This window comes from Phyllopteryx taeniolatus, chromosome 21, assembly GCF_024500385.1.
Source record: "Phyllopteryx taeniolatus isolate TA_2022b chromosome 21, UOR_Ptae_1.2, whole genome shotgun sequence".
In the NCBI taxonomy this organism is placed as follows: domain Eukaryota; kingdom Metazoa; phylum Chordata; class Actinopteri; order Syngnathiformes; family Syngnathidae; genus Phyllopteryx; species Phyllopteryx taeniolatus.
In genome coordinates, this window is record NC_084522.1 from 9,900,466 (window position 1) to 9,917,602 (window position 17,137).

Consider the following 17,137-nt stretch of genomic DNA (forward strand, 5'->3'; position numbering starts at 1 on the left):
CATCCGGTGAGATTTCTTTACCTCTTATTATTTTATGATCCAATTTTCATGATTACCGAGCCTTTGTTCAGTGTTTAAATGTGTAGAGCAGTGCTTCCACTGAAGAGTGACCGTTTCGAACGCCATGTTGAGACCTGAGGGTTACGTTCACTGACGCCTCCTGATCCACTTTATGCAAAACGTCTATTTGACCTTAACATGCATCGATGCATGTCAAGTGGATCCACGCAAGCTCCAAAAACAACAAACTCACTGGATGCCTTTTTCCTCCATTTTTTGCTCCTCCTAAGCGTCTAGATGACAGCCCTCATGTCAGTAGTAAAATGGCGGTGTGTGTGTGTGTGTGTGTGTGTTGTGTAGCCCCTCCAAACATATGCCAGTAAGCAGCCAGATTTTTTTTTTAAATGGGGTAAAATCATACGTTTGAAACATCAAATAACAAATTAAAGGGTTATAGTTCTCGCATGTTTAACAGGGAAAGGGAAATACCCCCCCCCCCCTTTTTTTTTGTTCTCTCGTATGGTTTTTGTGTCAAAATTCCAATGTTTTAACTCATACGAAAACATGCAGTTCGTCTTGTTAGGTAAGGATGAATAATGTCTATTTTTTTAAATAGTGAAATGTTGCTGATTTTATTCTGTTACCCAGCACAACAACATAATAGCAGACTCGTAAGATCTGCATGTTTTATGAAGTAAACTTTACTAATTGAAGTGTATTACATATTTAGAAAGCGAAATATAACGTAATATTTATTTGACCCACTCTTAAAAATTTCCCCAAAACGTGGGTTGTGAATAAACATCTGTTGACAACACTATGTTGCTATGTTAAATAAGATTTCATTTTCTTATACAGCTTATGAAATAAACCCCACCAATCCTCCATTGTATACTAGAACTTTTTTAAAAGTATTTTCACAGACTTCCTTTAATATTTTCAAAAACGTGTTACACTTTGTATTTAACTGTGACGTTTGGGCGTAATTTGACCGTCCTTTCTATTTCAATCTTCTCAGCATCTTTAAAAAAATGTAGCTATTACTCACACTGTGATCTGTTAGTAAAATGACTTTTTTTTGTGAGCAACCACTTTCTTCATGATCCTATTTAACCCAACGAACACAGAAACGTGAGTTGTGGCACCTCAACTTTTCACACTTGTACTTTTGTTTACAGCACTGCAATCAAAATGCAGGATTTAATGAAAGTGGAAGTGTGTGGCGTGGAGAAGTCTCTATAAATGTGTGTATATTAAAGTTATTTCTTGTTGTTTTCTTGTATGAATATTGAGAAAGAGCGATTTTTTAAAATATCTGGCCACTTGTTAATAGGCTAAATATATTTTTAGGTAATTCAAATCTGTATTTCTTCATTATATTTTGAAACCGGCCTTTAAAGTTGTTTTATGTAGTAATGCTTTGTTTGTAATGCCACATGAGAACAATGTTTCATAAAGATGATTTTGTAAGACCAGCTGTATCTGCAACTGTTTTTTTATTCAAAATTTCCAATTTGTACAAAACACCCATACTTTTTACATGCAAATATAGAGAAAAAGCTCTATACATGATTTTCAGAAAAGAAAACAGATAGGATGAAAGTCACAAAAAAGGGTATTCTGTAACTAAATATTATGGCAGATAAATAGCTGACTTAATAACTGATTTACAGTAAACACAGGCCATAGTAGTAGTGCAGTTTAGCATAGTCAAATTGTATCCAAAACAAAGAATAGTCATCATTCCCTCTTAAACTTCACTTTAAAAGTAGGCCTGCACTACAGGTTACGAGTCAGCAATTTGGGTGAGTTTGGTTCATAGAAAATGAAATCATGTTAAACTACAGTATTTCAAGACAATATAGAAAAGATGAGTTCTGTGAAATAAATCACACCCTGTGTCTGACAACACTACGTAACAATTATTTGTCAATTAGATGGATCCAGCCTCCTAAAGCAAGGCCAGTCAATAGGGCACATTCTGTGTGGCCAACATACAATATGTTCAGTATATGGTTATACAGTACACTTCTTTGACAGCTAACCTGTTATCAATCCCGACTACAATTTATCAGCCCACCAGCAGATGATCCCCGAAAAGGAACCTGCGTAAATGCTCCTTAGATGTCATAACTAACCATAAAATCATGTTATCGGCTTTCTTTCTGGTAGTAGTTGTGTGAAATACAAAACTGCTCATATAAGGCTACAAAAGAACTGCAATCTGTTCATAAATCACTTAAAAGTTCATTTTAATCCAAGTGAGGGGTTAATGGAAGCATAAACTTCATAATTGCTAAAATAGATGAAGACAACATTGAGACTTCCATTTTTGTGGTGAAATGTCTCATACTTTTAACCCTTGAACTTTAGAACTTATCATGGTGTCAAAGTGAACCAATGCATAACTGCCCTGTGACATGTTAGCAGTTATTACAACCCCATTAGAATAAGATGCTCCATTATTTGAGAGAGCATTTATGGCTTAAAAGCAGCCTGTTAGCTTGAGGTTAGTTCAGTGATCATGACCAGACTTTCAAACTTGTGTTTGTTCTGAAGATGCATCATCATCATCATCATCATCATGTGTGTATGGGGACTTGATACAAAGTGAACCACTTTTGTTCAGTGCAGGACAATGAATGCAAAGACAGTGGATCACGTTTCTGGCACCCTTGTCTAAGGTAGTTCACTTAAAAAGCATTGTAGTTATCATGTGAAGTGTCTCACATAATTGCAGTTAACATGGTATTCATTTTTTATTTTTTTAAACAAAAGCCATTTTAATTAACTTGTTTGGTACGGGATTACATAATTATTTGCAATATTGCCTAATCTATTGTGACATTTGACTTCATGAAATGAGACGCAATCAATAAAGTCCTATTCAGGGTCTTTTTCACTTTGTTTTATTGGTGTTGCCTGAATGAAGTGGTGTTAAAACTTTTAGAGAAGTCATTGTGCACTTGGTCCCAAGATTAACCTAAATGTGTGTGAACATGGAACAACATCCTGGCGTCAGGCTTGTTCTGAGAAACACTCCTTGGTTTTTAAATTTGTTTCCCCCACCTCATCCACACATCTTAACTTCCACCCAGAGAAGTGAAACCCAACTTCAATTCTAATGCATATTAGAGCCAGAAGAATGAGAAACTTTGGAGAGTGGATGTTTGTATTTCCATATACATAAAAAAAAAAAAAAAAAAAAAATGCGATCACAAATCTCAAATGATGGCCTTATTGACCTTTCCATTAAGAAGCGGAAGCACAGAGCTTCACACTAACTTTATGATACTTACCAGAAGACAAGAAGTAACATTGAAAATTTGAGGTCAGAGTAGCAAAAAAATACCTTGTGGATTACAACTATAGAAAAGGAAGATGCATCACAAAGAGTCTGAGTTCAGTGCTCACACTAAATGTGGAAGTGGAAAAGATTTAAAAATAAAAACACCCTCTGCATGTAAACACAACTGCCTTTAACTCAAAGCGTTGATGTGCTAGATCAAATCAGCTGCAACACCTCAGTAGCGCCCTGCAAAAAGAAAACGCACTGTCAAAGCAAGTCGATGACATTATTGAACAGATGTGCTTTCACCTGCGATAGCAGCACATGATCAAAATATTCTTACAAACGCTAATGAGAATGTCGAAGTCATACGATGTAAAAGGGCATTCATGTTGTTTGGATTACACTTACTTGGGTTGTAGGAGCGAGACCAAGAGGATGATCTGTATCTACCATAGTCCGGTGATGGGGAGTGCCTCCGACTGCATCATGACATGAAGAGTTGAAATGGAGTAGAGCAACATTTTGACATCGACAATTACGGCTTACCTGTACCTGTAGTCGTACTCATCACATCTGTCGTATCGGTCGTAGCCTCGGTCGTAGCCTCGGTCACAGCCTCTGTCATAACCTCGGTCAGAGCCACGGTCGTAGCCTCGGTCGTAGCTCCGGTCGTAGCCACGGTCGTAGTTACGCTCATAGCTTCGCTCGTAACTTCGCTCGTAGCCTCGCTCGTAGCCTCTGTCATAACCTCTGTTGTAAAATGAGCCTCTTCCCCTCCAGGTACCTCCACCACCACCATCATCTCTATTGAAAAAGACAGAAACAAACAAGAGGGCAATGAAACTGATTGCTAAGTACTCTTTTACAAAAGGTTTAACATTGGTATGGCTCTTACCTAATGTCTTTACCCATGTAGATTCCAGGTGTCGGGGAGTGGGCACGCTTGGTAATAGAGTAATCTACTCTAATTTGCCTCCCGTCTAACTTCATACCATTGGCTTGCTCCATAGCCTGAGAAACAAACGAGAAAAATCAATGATCAGCATCACTCACATACACAAAAGTAATGGATGGCTTCAAGACGGAGATGCCTGTAACAAGGCAGCCATCTTGTGGTAGACTCGAGTAATCACACCCAAATAAAAACGAACCGCACAGCACAAGTGGAAATTGTTTTCTCCCATGTAAAAATTACAGCCACCAAAAGAGTAAAACACATAACACAATCTGAACACAGCTATACTTAAAATGACACAATTTATCTCTTTTTCGCAATATTACACTGTACTGCATCTACACTACTGTAATTATTGTCATGTAAAGAAGCAATTTTGTTCTATTGTGATGCATGTAATTAAACTGACAAAGTCAACAACATTTAAGTAAAAATAATTCAAACATACCTGCTTGGAATCCTCAAGTCTCTCAAAGTAAACGAATGCAAAGCCCCGCGAGCGACCCGAACGCTGGTGGAACACCACATTGACCCCAGACAGAGGACCATATTGTGAAAACACCTCCCTCAGGTCTCGCGCTGTGGTGTCCAAACTCAGGCCAAATACTCCCAAACATTTGCTGGGATCGGGGTTTGCCTACAAGGGTCAACAATAAAGGTCTTTGGTTGATAACACTGTCCTGTTATTATTCAGTGCATACAAAACCAAGATGTACACTTACTACATTCTATTCATTGACCCTACTATAATTAGAAGCACAATGGTAAATGCTTAAATTAGGCTTAACTATGACATCATTAATAAACCCTTAAAATAATTTAGAAAACGATACCTTACCAAGATTGACACATCGAATAAAACCTTAGCTTTGTATACAGAACTTCCTAGAAATACAATAAAACGCAGCACAAAAAAAGTAAAAAAAAAAAAAAAACAATTGCCGTTTATCTTATAGCAAAAAACATGAAAACTGCATATGAACCTGTATACTTCCAGTAGTCCAAATGTTATAATAGTGCAATACAGTTACAGTGGTATATATATATATATATCCTGATTGCCATTATGAGTTTGATCTGAAAATGAAAATAAGATCGTGGTAAATCAGGAGGGGAAATACAGTGCAGTAAGAATGTAGAGGGGGGAAAAAAAGTGCATAGTTTTTGACTAACCCAAGATTACACAGAACTCAAACAAATGAGGACTCCTGGCTTAATGTAATACTGTATCTGAAAAACATACAAATTTCCTTTCTCTTCAGGAAATCACATATATCCATACACAATTATTACACGATGTTATGCCCGAAGGTCCACATACCCTATCAGCACCACTGCCATAACTGTTTACTTCTTTTGTTTCGTGGCTCTGTTGATATAATGAAATAAGGGGAAAGGTTATTAAATGTCATGTCAGAATGGTTTCCCACAGCATTAACCACATTTAAATAAATAAATAAAATCCTGTGTGCCTCATAAACATTCACGTGCTTAAGACTAAGAAAGTATGTCAGCTTCATGATTCATCACAAGATACCTTCAAAATGGTTTGAAACACTAGACTAAATCACAGCCGTCTAAATAGACTCGACTGTTCAAAATGAGGCGGTACGGTGGGCGACTGGTTAGAGTGTCAGCCTCACAGTTCTGAGGACCCGGGTTCAATCCCCGGTCCCGCCTGTGTGGAGTTTGCACGTGCCTGCGTGGGTTTTCTCCTGGCACTCCGGTTTCCTCCCACATCCCAAAAACGTGCATTAATTGGAGACTCTAAATTTCCCGTAGGTGTGAATGTGAGTGCGAATGGTTGTTTGTTTGTATGTGCCCTGCGATTGGCTGGCAACCAGTTCAGGGTGTACCCCGCCTCCTGCCCGATGACAGCTGGGATAGGCTCCAGCACGCCCGCGACCCTAGTGAGGAGAAGCGGCTCAGAAAATGGATGGATGGATGGATTTTGAACATCCATCCAGCTGTCATCGGGCAGGAGGCGGGGTACACCCTGAACTGGTTGCCAGCCAATCGCAGGGCACATAGGAACAAACAACCATTCGCACTCACAGTCATGCCTACGGGCAATTTAGAGTCTCCAATTCATGCATGTTTTTGGGATGTGGGAGGAAACCGGAGTACCCGGAGAAAACCCACGCAGGCACGGGGAGAACATGCAAACTCCACACAGGCGGGGCCGGGGATTGAACCCGGGTCCTCAGAACTGTGAGGCTGACGCTCTAACCAGTCGCCCACCGTGCCGCGGATGTTTAAAATGAATTTTTTTCCCCCCCTCTCTATAGAACAGTCAGTATATAAATTGGCTCATAAGGGTGTTTTTCATCTTTAGTAAAAACAAATACAGTTGCATGCAATAAATGCCACCCAATAAATATCGACACATTGGATCTTGTAGTACAGTGGACTGCTACATATTGATGGTTTGGCAACCGTGGTTCACCTGTCTAAGGAACTTTTTTCTTTTCACTTTTGGAACCAACGCATTTTTCGTAGAAAACGCTTATTGGCATTATATTGTTCGTTACATTTAAGCACTTTTTGAGGCCATATGCACCTATAATACAGTACAGTCCAAAATTTTTGTTTTGTAGGTTTTTTTTCGTGGCCTAAAACACCCAGTACAGTTCAAAGTTATTTTAAATAAATATAAAAAGAGCTTGGAAATGTTTGAAAGTTTCACATTTTATCCAAACTTATCACGCCCGTGTGCTTGGTCATGGCGGCATTGTTGACATACAGTACTCATCATGAGTGAGTCGCTTCCATGAGCCGCGAGGAATTAGTGTGCTTCCTAACTCCAAATCAAACGGCTTGACGAAAAAATTTTTCCTGTACGGAAAATAGCGTCTTCAAGACTCCAGAGACTTGTGTTTTGTATGTATATTGTATATGAGTTAACACTGCTGGCAGGCCGTTTTTTCTCTCTCTCTCTGCACTGCGAGTCTATGTACAATGGACAGTAAATATATCCATCATAACATGGCCGCCATGTCAATGCCCCACATTTAACATGGCCAACACGTAGGCACAGGAGGCACTTCTTTTGGAATTGGATCTAATTTTTGTTGTATATCTGTAAGACAGAAATACGTCAGTCCCATTCTCTGCCTGCAATGCGCCACAGCGCCATTAAACAACAGCGGCCAATTCTGGAACCAGCAGACTTTGTCAACGGCAGTTTAAGTGAAAAATGGAAACATTGTTCAGTCCCGACGGTTCGTTTTATCTGATATTCGTTATTTTGGGGTCTGTTTTATCGAGGTTCCACTGTAATTTCCCCCCCTTTGTCAATGCAATTATAATGGGCATCAATTATTTGCGGATTTTCGCTATTTGCGGTCGACCCCGGTCCCCATCGCCCACAAATAGCGGGGGTCCACTGTACTGCCAAGGTTCTTGGCTTGCTTGCCAAGTTTGGCAAAGGGCTACATACTGTATGCGTGCTTTACAAGGCCTTCTCTGTTGGCCTAAACACTATCAGAAGCAGTGCCCTAAATTTTCAACTTAAAGGTCCCATATTTGGGCTATTTAGACCTCCAGGGAGTGACTCACTAACATGGACTTAGTATAAAAGTGTCAATTTAATAAAAAAAAAACACCTTGGTTTTGTCACACGAGTGTCCAGAAAAGGCCCCTCTGACAGCCATTTCTGTTTGACCCAGTTTTCGAGATTGGAGAGGTAAGGCAAAGATCTTCGCTAGTGACGTAGATAAGCTCGCGAAATTCAAATGACCTGATTTTAGGCCTCTCGGCAGAAAAACGTCTGGTACTCAGGAATGCGTGGACGATTTTAATTCATACTTCACGTTTACTGAGACATCACAGAGCCAATATAACATCTTAAATACTAGAAAAAGTCAGTTTGATAAAATATGGGACCTTTAAGTTCTAACATTTGTTCCAGAAAATGGTATCGTTATTCCAAACAGTGTACTCAATTCAATACGTAGCATTTCTCTTGGCTCCCCTGCTAATTAGTCAAAGAATACGTTCATTATTATCAACAGAGTTGTTTGAAGAACAGTTAACTTGAAAGTTATATTATTCAGTATACTACAAAAAGCAGGCGCCACATTGGCCGACTGGTTAGAGCATCTCCCTAACAGTTCTGAGGACCTGGGTTCAATCCCCGGCCCCGCCTGTGTGGAGTTTGCATGTTCTCCCTGTGCCTGCGTGGGTTTTCTCCGGGCACTCCGGTTTCCTCCCACATCCCAAAAACATGCATGGTAGGTTAATTGACAACTCTAAATTGCCCGTAGGTGTGAATGTGAGTGCGAATGGTTGTTTGTTTGTATGTGCCCTGCGATTGGCTGGCAACCAGTTCAGGGTGTACCCCGTCTCCTGCCCGATGATAGCTGGGATAGGCTCCAGCACGCCCGCGACCCAAGTGAGGAGAAGCGGCTCAGAAAATGTCTTTTCGGCTTCGCTCCTTCTTTACCACAACGGACCAATACAAAGTCCACTAACACAATATACAAAAATATGAATACATATTTTATAGCTGTGTAAACGTATTTAAAAAAAAAAAATGTTTTAGTATGTACAGGTCCATTCACACTCACCCTGCGCTCAGCCTGGCGGCTGCGGTTTGACATTGGGGAAGTGCTCTTCCTGCGGCGGGACTCTGGGCTGTTGGAAAGAGAACGAGACCTCTGTCGGCAGCGATGAGACGGAGAGCGTGAACGGCTAGCATGTCGGTTAGAGTCATGCTTAGAACGAGACCTGAAAATAGGGTGTAAGGCAGTAAAGCAATTCATTTTCTCATTAAGTGGAGAGAACCTCCAAATGATCATAAATAACAACATACCCTGATTTTGATCGAGAGCGGGATCTGGATTCAGAATGCTTGGAGGCTCGGGATCCACTTTGGGAGCCTGACCTGCTCTCAGACTTGGCCTGAGTTGGACTGCCATGTTCCGATTTAGATGGGGAGCGAGAACCCTATTGCCAGAGCATTTAAAAACTTTATTAATTACAAATATATGTATTTATAACATATAACAAGGGTTTAACACACTGTACAAATTACACTCCCCTGAGACTTTATTGGGTACACATATACAATCTAATGAGTATACAATTGCGGTATAAAAAAAATTAAATATAAAAAAGCTGTTTTGATTGTCAGGGTTGTGACTCAAAATACTTTGCAACATACTAAGAGGTGATTCTCTGGTATACATTTGGATATCTGTAGATTGTGCACCTGCAGCCCATTTTATGTCTTGTGAGCTTGTGTAACTGGAGAAAGGGGTTCGTAACTGTAATTTAAAAACATCTTAAATTCAGAGTGACCTAACATTCACCATATAATAAGCAAGACTGCACATCTATCAAAACAAGAAAGCACTTCCATTACAAAAAGGTAGCATGATAAAGAAAGGAGACCTGTGGAACAAGCAATATATTTACGTAACCTAGGGACACATTCATCCTTCCAGTTTCTTTTTAAGTTTTCATTATTCTTTTTTTTCAGTTTTCTGTGATTTCTTCACCCAAATTTTGGACGCTAGTGTGCTAATATTCATCACATTTTCCTCCATCTCCAACGTTTCTGTTTTGCTCTGTACATGCTCATTAGCCTTCTTTTATTTTCGAATTTTGCTCTTTCTTCCATCATTCTTGGATACAATTCTTCAAATCCTTCACGACCATTATACCTTTATCAAAACAAAACAAAAGAACATCCAATAACATTAGGATATTAAATTTATGAAAAAGATATACTTAATAAGACAAATATTTTAAAAAGCATTGGATGCATCGTAGATACATTTGAATTAATAAAATACAACTGGACTTTAAATGGCAATATCTAGCTACAGAATGTGTCACGTTGATAATAGCTTGAAAGCAAGGAGGGAAAAGTAGCTAAAGGCGAACATTACAGGTTTATTAAGCAAAGTGAGCAGCATATGCACTTGAATTTTCATATTACGACAGCACATAACGAGCACTGGGCTTCAAAAGCCAGAAAATACAGCTGGAAATAAAAGATAAGACACTATTGAAGAATAACACCATGGAGGTAGTTCAAGCTAACGTTAAGTTACTTAAGTTTACTAGCTCCTGGTAAAGGACTGGCGACCCCACAAGTAGCTTTGAGGAGAGCTGCTTTTCGGCCAAAAGCTATTAAATGTCAACGATAGGCAACTCATTGTGGGTTAACTTTGGGGACAAGCTACTATCTGTGGTCGGTTTCCAAAAGAGCAAAGTACAGGAGATGTTCCGCACCATTACATGTCAATACTCACCCGTCTTATGTGATCTCCCTCGTCGCTCATTTTCAGGGCATCTACGTTAATATAACCAAGTTTTATGTGATTTAAAAAAAGGCAAGCTAACGTTTAAATGCGAAATTTTGTGGTTTGAAAGGTTTCCGACGAGAAAATGGCGCGCGAAGGCGGAGCGTTCAGGTACGAAACTATCGTACGTCATTTCCTATTACGACGCCCACCCTCCTGCATATAAAAGATGGCGTTTAAATGTTTTTGTTTTTTTTAAAGCATTCAAACCTTGTGTTGTGCGACGAATGACGTATTACAGTATCAATAGGAAAATAGCAGTTAATAATGGCAAGCGGATTCAACATTTAAAAGCTGAGTTTGACTATCCGGCAAAAACTAGACTATATATTTGAGTCAATTTGACTATATAAAAACAATGCAAACTATACATGTAGATATCAACAATGTTTGTCTAGTCGTAATTGGAATTTTAATCCAATGTCTGACTAGTCGTAATTGGAATTTCAATCCAAGATGTCTAACAGAATTTTGACTACAGTCGAAACGACAGATGGAGATGATCTGCAAAACTGTGTTGCAGATATTTGCAAAGTCGTTGAGCCTCGGATAATAACGTCACTTTTACCATTCATATGCAAATGTTTTAAAAAAAAAAATTACAGCTGTCTACAACTCAGTTGCAGATATCTGGCATGTGAATGAGGGCTATTTTTCAGATATCTTCAATCAAGTTTTAACTATAGGCGAAATGAATGTTTATATTTGTAACTATTATTACTAACTGTAATTATGACAAAATCAAATTGTACATATCTCAAACAGGAGTTACGTATCTGTAACTTACTATCTGATATTGGCTGTTGAATAGTAGATATTAGTAATGATAAATCCATACACATGGATGGCAAGAGACATTATTCGTCCTCGGCGAAATGACATTGCAGCTATCGAATTCAGTTTTGACTAGGCAAAACGGAATGACAGATTATGTCATTTTGATTAGTCACAATTACTGTACATATATTGTGAATAAAATATTATATTCAAAATGTAACTACTTTAGTCAGAAATAGTCTAGTCTTAAATTTTCTTTTTGACTAGGCAAAACTGAATTACAGATATCAGCAACACATATTCAGTCGAGCTGTGTAATGTTAAAAGGGGTTTCAAAGGTTAACAACACACTAGGTCAGTACAGCATGTTATTACAATATCGAATGGAACATTTACTGTCTTGGTCAACACGCTTCGCCATTCAGCTCAGGCTTGTACACTAAACTTTTTTTTGTTTGTTTTTGTTTTACTCACTGTATAATACATACAGTGGAGTACAACATTTATTGCACCAGTCATATTTGAACCACAGTTTATTGAGTCTGGTGGTCTTAAAGTACAGTTACAACTGTGGCATGTAAGCAGAATAAATGAGACATCACAGTTATTGCCCATATTTGTTGGTTAGTCTGGTATGGTTAACTGGCAACATTATGATGAGCATTTGAAATGTTTCAGCAAGAGATATTTTACCAAGCAGAAATACTATTCCAGCATGTTACAATCACCTCCAACATACTATAAAACACCACTACCAAAAGTGGATTACCCCCATTATTTTTAGAAAATCTCCACAGTCACAGTACAATACGAACCCTGAACGTGTTTTAGCAGATGGTCAGTCGTCTTCACAGCACCAAAGATACTGACTTTGCCGTACATTCATTCCATTCTACATTGAGAGTGAAATAACATCCAAGGCAAGTGAAGGGAAGGGAACAAAACCATTGGTTTTCAGCTGAGACAACGCAGACGAACACAAGTTCAGTGGAAAAGAGGATTCAGCAGATGTGTCGCTAGCCTTACACTGAGGCTGCACATTCTTTGGATTATTTACACACATCACTACATGTTACCTAAGAGACAGATTTTAATATTCTTTTGTATCTAGCAACATCACACCCCAAATACAGCAATTCATATTGTGAGCTATCTGTTTAGTTCAGCAGGTTGACGTAATATTGATACGTTGTACATGAATATTGTGAGCCTAAATGTGTTGAACTGCAGTTCTACAAAGGTTGATACATTGTTTGCAGCCAATAATTGCCCTACAATTCACATATGCCATTGTATAAAAATGCAAAATTGAAATATAAAAACACACTCTACAATCTTGATCAAACAAAATAAATACAATGGCAAAAAAAGTGAAAAGGCAAAAAGGTCTCCTTCTTTTTGAGCTGGCTTTCCAAGAAGCATCAGTTACTTCAAGTCTGTGGATGTCCTGGGATAAATTCAGGAAAAGTGGGATGTGCTAAGAGAACAGTCAATACATCTACTAAAACAAAGCTCATAGATGTGGCTGAGGCCTGTTGGGGGTTTGTGGGTTGAAGCGTGATCTCCCATGATGGCTGCCAGGTCTTTCCTGCTTGGTGGCTCTTTGCAAGGCAGTGGGAGTGGAAGCGAGGACGCTCCCGTGGGAGGTGTTGGTGACCGAAACATTGGCAGCCCACTCAAGTTTTCCCTCTAGTTTGACCAGTCTCTCCAGAATGTCGTCCAGCAGCACCGCTATCGTCCTCTTCAAATCCGCTGTGTGAATAAATATAAATCATCACGTAACTTACATGTGTGCAAAGTAAGGAATTCTTGTGAAGTAGTTACCGTAACCCGCCATGGTGGTCCCCTGTGGCCCACCGGGTACGTTCTGGTTCTCCTCAGTCAGGACCTTGACGTATCGCCGACTGAGCTCCAGGATCTGCTTGCGTAGCTCAGCGCTGCTTTGGTGGCGAGGTTGCTGCACAGTATAGCGTAGCAACATGAGTCCCCACGCCAGCCCAAAGACTAAGAGCAGCACACTCAGCTTCTGGGACATGTTGCGTTTCAGGACTGTGCCCAGCATGGTACTGGGGCTGGTGAAGGAGCAAGAAAATGGAAAGCACTGACAGAGACTTACTGCTGTTGGATGTGAATAGTCTCAATAATGTTGGTTCATTGTGATAGTTGCTACATTTTGTTGTTGACATCCACAGAGAGAAGTCAGCGTTCACAACGGTGCAATATGAAGCAGTCTTTTTATAGCAACAGAGCAAAAGAATGCTCGCCACTCAGATTCTCCTAGGTCAGGTGAGCCTCAGAGACAGGCGGTTGATAATCTACCATAGCAGAATGCGGGCTCAGATAGGAAGTCTGCACACATTGTTGACTACCTATAGAGAACAAAATAAAGAGATAGAGAAAATAAATTATCACCAAAAATAAAAGAATCAGACTTGCCTCAGAAGGAAATCAGTAACTGAATAATAGGGAATTTATATTTGTTTTCTGTCTAGTTGTTTAATAATGGAATGGACATTTTTATTTTTGTTTTAATTTGATTCATCCATTACTTGAAAAAATTATCAACAGATTAATCGATTATTAAAATAGTCGATAGTTGCAGCGCTAGAATAATGAAGGAGGAAGTTGCTGATGAAGACATCAAAATAGGGCAGAAACGATTCATCGAATGGGGAGACTACAAAAAAAGGCGAACACAAAATCTCTCCCTTGCAGCAGGGATCATCTGTGTGGAAATGATCCCTCGTCATTTTTCTACAGACTAATGTTACTTCGGACGCAGGCTCCGCTGCATGTAGAAGTAAATTGGCCTGATGGAGGAAACAGTCTGTAAAAGACAAAGATCTTCCCAAAGTTTGGGATCATTTCAAACTTAAAAAAAGAAGATAAAATGTAATGTGTCTACTGCCGCAACAGTGTGTCTCCGATAGCCGACACAAGGTAAACTATCTATTATTATCTCATTTAATATAGCCTGCCACCGATAGTCAGAACGTATTGTATTGTCCCTGCAAGTGGTCATGGATCAGACTCAAACTCACAGTTAACCGCAGCGTAGCACGTGAGGATGCCAACCCCGATTAATTGATAGGGATAATCAGTAGAACACTCAATTTTAAAAACATGAGATAGCTGCAGCCCTACATCAAAACAGACTTCCTTGGTCAATTTGTACACAGCGTCCATTCGCTCTCTCACATTGTGACATTTCAGCCCAGAAACCTAATTACCAGTTTAGCTGTAACTGGACCCACTTTGCTGCTCCTGATAGGATTCACAGAAGCAGCCACAACCATTGAAGACATTCACTTTCTAATCCTACCTTCACTATGGTCGGTCAATGAACAAACTGCTTGCGGGTGCACATACCCAGGGAAAATTAGGCGATCATCTTTCGCTTTTTACATCTTTGTCAACAGGTCCATTCTCTACGTTCTGCATTGGGTGTGACACTGTCACAACAGAAACAGTAACAGAATCCATTGAGCTTGGTGCCAGCATCTTTTGTTGACATAGTCATACATTCATGAGACTTTAGGTACATCTGCACAAACTACTGACAGGGAAAATTTATTTAGATATATATCAGGGGCACAATACGACTGTAGAAAACCCTGATCAGTTTTACATCCCGAAAAACTAAAAGACTATTAAATTAATATCTCTCTGACAAGGTGAATACAATCTTTGTAAAGGCAAAATCTTTTGTTTTCAGGCTTAGATTATGCAGGTGGAGACTATGAAGTGTTAAGAGAGGGTCCATGACCTTTCGTCAGACACTGATTTTTAATTAGCACATTTTAATCAACAACAAGCACAAAGTGCCGATGAAACAAAAACACAGCAGAATCAGCGAACCACGCTCCCTGCTTCTGCAATTATTACGCCAATATTAGCAACACAAGCCAATAAAGTGTGTCTGTTTTAGAGGGGGCTGAGTCACAATGATAAGAAGAGCTGTATGGCATAAACATCATCCTTCCTGCACCTCAGCTTCACCGGCTCCAACAGCAAGCTTTGTCAACAAATGGCCCAACGTTGGACAAATGTCTTATAGTTAACCGTTTAATAAACACAAATACAGTCAAGCCGATCATCCCAAAACACACATAATGGTGCAATGAATCAGGAAGAAAAACTGGTCAAGCTGGTGCAGGTATGGCTAAAACCACACATTAAGCGTGGCATGCATACACTCGCAAAAACACAACAATTGTGCACTACCACAGCATTTTCAAGCAATCCAAATCTTAGACTTTCCGGGGAAAAAAAGTGAATTTTAAAGTGGCCACGGACCGACACTTTTTGGACTGTGCACTGTCCACGATGTTACAGAGCAAAGTTGGTGTTACAGAGCAATAAATGCATATATATATGCATGTATTATATCCTATACATGCATATATATATGCATGTATTATATCCTATCACAGCAACTAAAATTAGCTTGAAAGTTGTTGGTAAATGTATTCAATGCAGTGCAAAAACAGCAATGTCGTCATCGGATATAATGCAATCTGTTAAAGATTTGAAATCGCATAGGTTTATTTTTTGTACAACGGAAGGAGCCAAGGACCGCTTTGCATTTTTCCTTATTTCATTCCAAGAAATACATCTGGCTTATTTAAGTCACACTGTATGCTATTCTTTCATAGTCAGCCCATGGGATCTTTGCCATCACTTTCCAAGATCAAACATCACAAAAATTACAAAAAATAAAATTTCTGCAAATAATATCTAACCATCTCCTAACTTGGTGGCCATATAGGCAGAGTTATATTTAATTTTACAAGTAGGATGAGCTATTGTATCCCTCTTTTAGAATCCCAAATACTACAGAATTATTTTCTGTCTGACAACGACACTGAACGGAAGAACGCGTGATCTGGATAATTGTATGTTCCTATTTTAGATCTCACTTGATTTGGTATGACTGAACGCACCACTAGGTTTTTAATTTAAGTGTACACCAGATGAGATGATGGATAGTGATTAAGGCACACACACACACACACACACACACACACACAGGAGCTAATACTGAGGTTAAACATTGACACCTTGCAGAGTACTGGCATACACACACTGTGGAGTCATACCACTAGCAGATCGTTAACAAATCGAGCAGAGTGCAAAGTATTACTGTAAAGTTGACCTAGCATAACAAATCAACTGCCCCTTGGCAAACATGATCGAGGATCGATCACTTAACTTTTCTACCACGCAATGTTGATGTCAAGGTCGACTCAAGAAGGGGGGGGGGGGGGGGAATACATAGTAGGGCCTTTTTTTAGTACTTTAAAATAATATTATTACAGTTGCAAAAGGGGAAGTTTTTACAACTCATTGTTAGCGCCATACGTTAGCTCGCTAACAACACGATACAAATGAACAGATGCAAACATGACCTCGAAGCAGTATGCGAATTTACCTCAGTGTTCCTGCATCTGAGGTTATGTTGAAGTTGAAGCTACGATAGCCATGTTGCAGCCAAACCACGTATGAGGGCTCCAAACGCAGAATGACGGTTTAAAATATGACGTGAAATAATTGGTTCTGTCGCCGGGTGTAAAAAAATAAATAAATAAATGTGTAAATGAAAATATTTTTTTTTAAAAAGGAGGAAAAAAGCAGATGTGTCCTCCACCCTTTCTTTTGAGTATAAGCCGTCAGTCGGATACTTGTGTTCTTCTGCTGAGCTCCGTTAAACAGTAGGCAGCTCAGTATACGAAAGTGCTCAGCCAGAATAGAATGTAGATGCAACTGGGCGGACCGTCATGGGTCCCTTGAAGGTTCGCTGTG

General features: G+C 39.5%; 2 protein-coding genes across 4 annotated transcripts; both read right to left on the reverse strand.

Moving 5' to 3' along the window:
- Positions 1–1,477: 1,477 nt before the first annotated feature.
- Positions 1,478–10,696, reverse strand: tra2a (transformer 2 alpha homolog). 3 transcript variants are annotated; one of them, XM_061760488.1, is made up of 9 exons: positions 10,508–10,695; positions 9,061–9,194; positions 8,816–8,975; positions 5,569–5,616; positions 4,696–4,884; positions 4,188–4,303; positions 3,845–4,096; positions 3,701–3,771; positions 1,478–3,535 (listed from the first exon to the last, which is right to left on the reverse strand). In XM_061760488.1, exons 1-9 carry the CDS (start codon positions 10,535–10,537, stop codon positions 3,525–3,527), a joined length of 1,011 nt encoding a protein of 336 aa, XP_061616472.1. In that variant the 5' UTR covers positions 10,538–10,695; the 3' UTR covers positions 1,478–3,524. The 3 variants fall into 3 exon arrangements, with proteins under 3 accessions (XP_061616472.1, XP_061616471.1, XP_061616473.1); XM_061760487.1 differs by having other exon boundaries at positions 3,839–4,096; XM_061760489.1 differs by lacking the exon at positions 5,569–5,616 and having other exon boundaries at positions 3,839–4,096; positions 10,508–10,696.
- A 1,154-nt stretch (positions 10,697–11,850) lies between these two features.
- Positions 11,851–17,086, reverse strand: ccdc126 (coiled-coil domain containing 126). The gene is made up of 3 exons (XM_061760824.1): positions 16,767–17,086; positions 13,160–13,704; positions 11,851–13,087 (listed from the first exon to the last, which is right to left on the reverse strand). Exons 2-3 carry the CDS (start codon positions 13,395–13,397, stop codon positions 12,849–12,851), a joined length of 477 nt encoding a protein of 158 aa, XP_061616808.1. The 5' UTR covers positions 13,398–13,704; positions 16,767–17,086; the 3' UTR covers positions 11,851–12,848.
- Between the last annotated feature and the right edge of the window lie 51 nt (positions 17,087–17,137).

Coding starts and splice junctions, on each gene's coding strand:
- tra2a (XM_061760487.1), bottom strand. CDS start 10,537: ATGAGCGACGAGGGAGATCACATAAGACGG. Junction 5,617..8,815: donor GCCGCCAGGCTGAGCGCAGG/GTGAGTGTGAAT, acceptor TTATATCAACAG/AGCCACGAAACAAAAGAAGT. Junction 4,097..4,187: donor TACATGGGTAAAGACATTAG/GTAAGAGCCATA, acceptor CTTTTTCAATAG/AGATGATGGTGGTGGTGGAG.
- ccdc126 (XM_061760824.1), bottom strand. CDS start 13,397: ATGCTGGGCACAGTCCTGAAACGCAACATGTCCCAGAAGCTGAGTGTG. Junction 13,088..13,159: donor GACCACCATGGCGGGTTACG/GTAACTACTTCA, acceptor TTATTCACACAG/CGGATTTGAAGAGGACGATA.